The sequence below is a fragment of the Engystomops pustulosus genome, chromosome 11 (assembly GCF_040894005.1).
Source record: "Engystomops pustulosus chromosome 11, aEngPut4.maternal, whole genome shotgun sequence".
In the NCBI taxonomy this organism is placed as follows: Eukaryota; Metazoa; Chordata; class Amphibia; order Anura; family Leptodactylidae; genus Engystomops; species Engystomops pustulosus.
Window position 1 is genome coordinate 85,114,352 of NC_092421.1, and position 1,469 is coordinate 85,115,820.

A 1,469-nucleotide genomic window follows, 5' to 3' on the forward strand; every position below is an offset into this window, starting at 1 on the left:
ATGGCCATTGGCTCCCTGCTCCATCGCTAAGTCTCTCTCACTGGAAATAGATAACCACTGTAATATAAAGAATTTTTTTTTTTTTGGGGGGGTGGGGTTGGTAACAGAACATGATGATTATAATCAAGTGCTAGAGGAAAAGGGACAACAGAAGACATAGCACTATAATTTGGGGACTACCGAAATGGGGACATTATAAGTGGGAGTAAAAGGAGCATATTTAGGAGGACCACCTATTCTAAGGTGCGATGGGGTGCACAGGAAGAGGGTAATACATAGTGAGGGTGGGGGTCACACAACGGGGGCATTATACAATGTAAGGACCAGTAATCGGGTACATTATATAAGGCACTGGGGCAGGAGTCGGGGTTGGAGGCTGAAGATTTGCAGAAGGGTCGCGGTTTGGCAGGAAAAAGGGGTGGAGCTATAAATTGACACAAAATTCTGTTGCGGAATTCTACGGCGAAATGACTCCACTTGTATATTATAGAGCACAGGGCGCAGAAGAGCAAAAAGTTACAAAAACAGACACTTGCGCAAAATCTGTCACATTTCCAAACAAGTGAGGGGGGGGGGGGGCTCCGGCTTTAGATGATTTGCATCAAATCCGGCGTCAGACATTGTGATAAACACCGTTTTGCCAGAATTTGGAAGTTTGCCCCAAATTTATGGAAAATTATAAATCCACAGATTTTCGGCTTCACAAGGAGGAACCACAGACGTGGAGCCCTGGCGGTGGGAAGGTGTTACACGCCGGGTGGGTACAGACACCAGACATGGAGGTGATGGGTAACGGCGGCCAATACATGGCGGGGGGATCATTCTGCCCCCGAGAGTTAATTGACTGTTTACTGACTGGTTAATAAGTGAGTGGAGGTCAGGGGTGCTGCTGGGGTTACCTGGAGGGGGCTGCGGGGAGGGAGGAGGAGGAGGGGGCTTCCTCATGTGCTGGGAGCCCCTCTGGAGGATGCTGGACAGGGAGGAGTTCTGCACAGAGAACTTTTCTCCTTCCTTACACCTCCCTGGGCTGCGGGGGGCTGGCACTCTGCGGTGTAACTGGAGCCGGCTGGTTGCAGTTCACACTTGTGGAGGGACAGGACAGGACTGTTACGTATTCTGGAGAGTGCAGGAATGAGTGGGAAGTTGTGCGCTCTCCTTGCCCTCCTGTGTCATGTGGCAGAGCCCGTCAGCTTCCATTACCACCGCTACCAGGGGCTCATCCAGGCTCTGTATGACGTCCACAACTCCTGCCCCTACATCACCAGGATCTACAGCGTTGGCAAAAGTCATGAAGGGAGGCACCTATATGTCATCGAGTTCAGCGACCAACCTGGCATCCACGAACCACGTAAGTATAAGGCGCCGCCACGTCTGGTCCTCACGTATATAATTCTCCTTATTTATTATTATATCAAAGGAAACAGAAACTTATAATGTATCGTTATCTTATATTACAACTTCTATTGTGT

General features: G+C 49.6%; 1 protein-coding gene across 1 annotated transcript in view; it reads left to right on the plus strand.

Annotated features, from left to right (window-relative positions):
• Positions 1-987: 987 nt before the first annotated feature.
• The window catches only part of CPN1 (carboxypeptidase N subunit 1), a 23,871-nt gene continuing 23,389 nt past the window's right edge, over positions 988-1,469 (plus strand). The window contains exon 1 of the mRNA XM_072129986.1: positions 988-1,348. Within this exon, the coding sequence (XP_071986087.1) occupies positions 1,132-1,348 (217 nt within the window). The 5' untranslated portion in view covers positions 988-1,131. The remainder of the gene's footprint in view (positions 1,349-1,469) is intronic.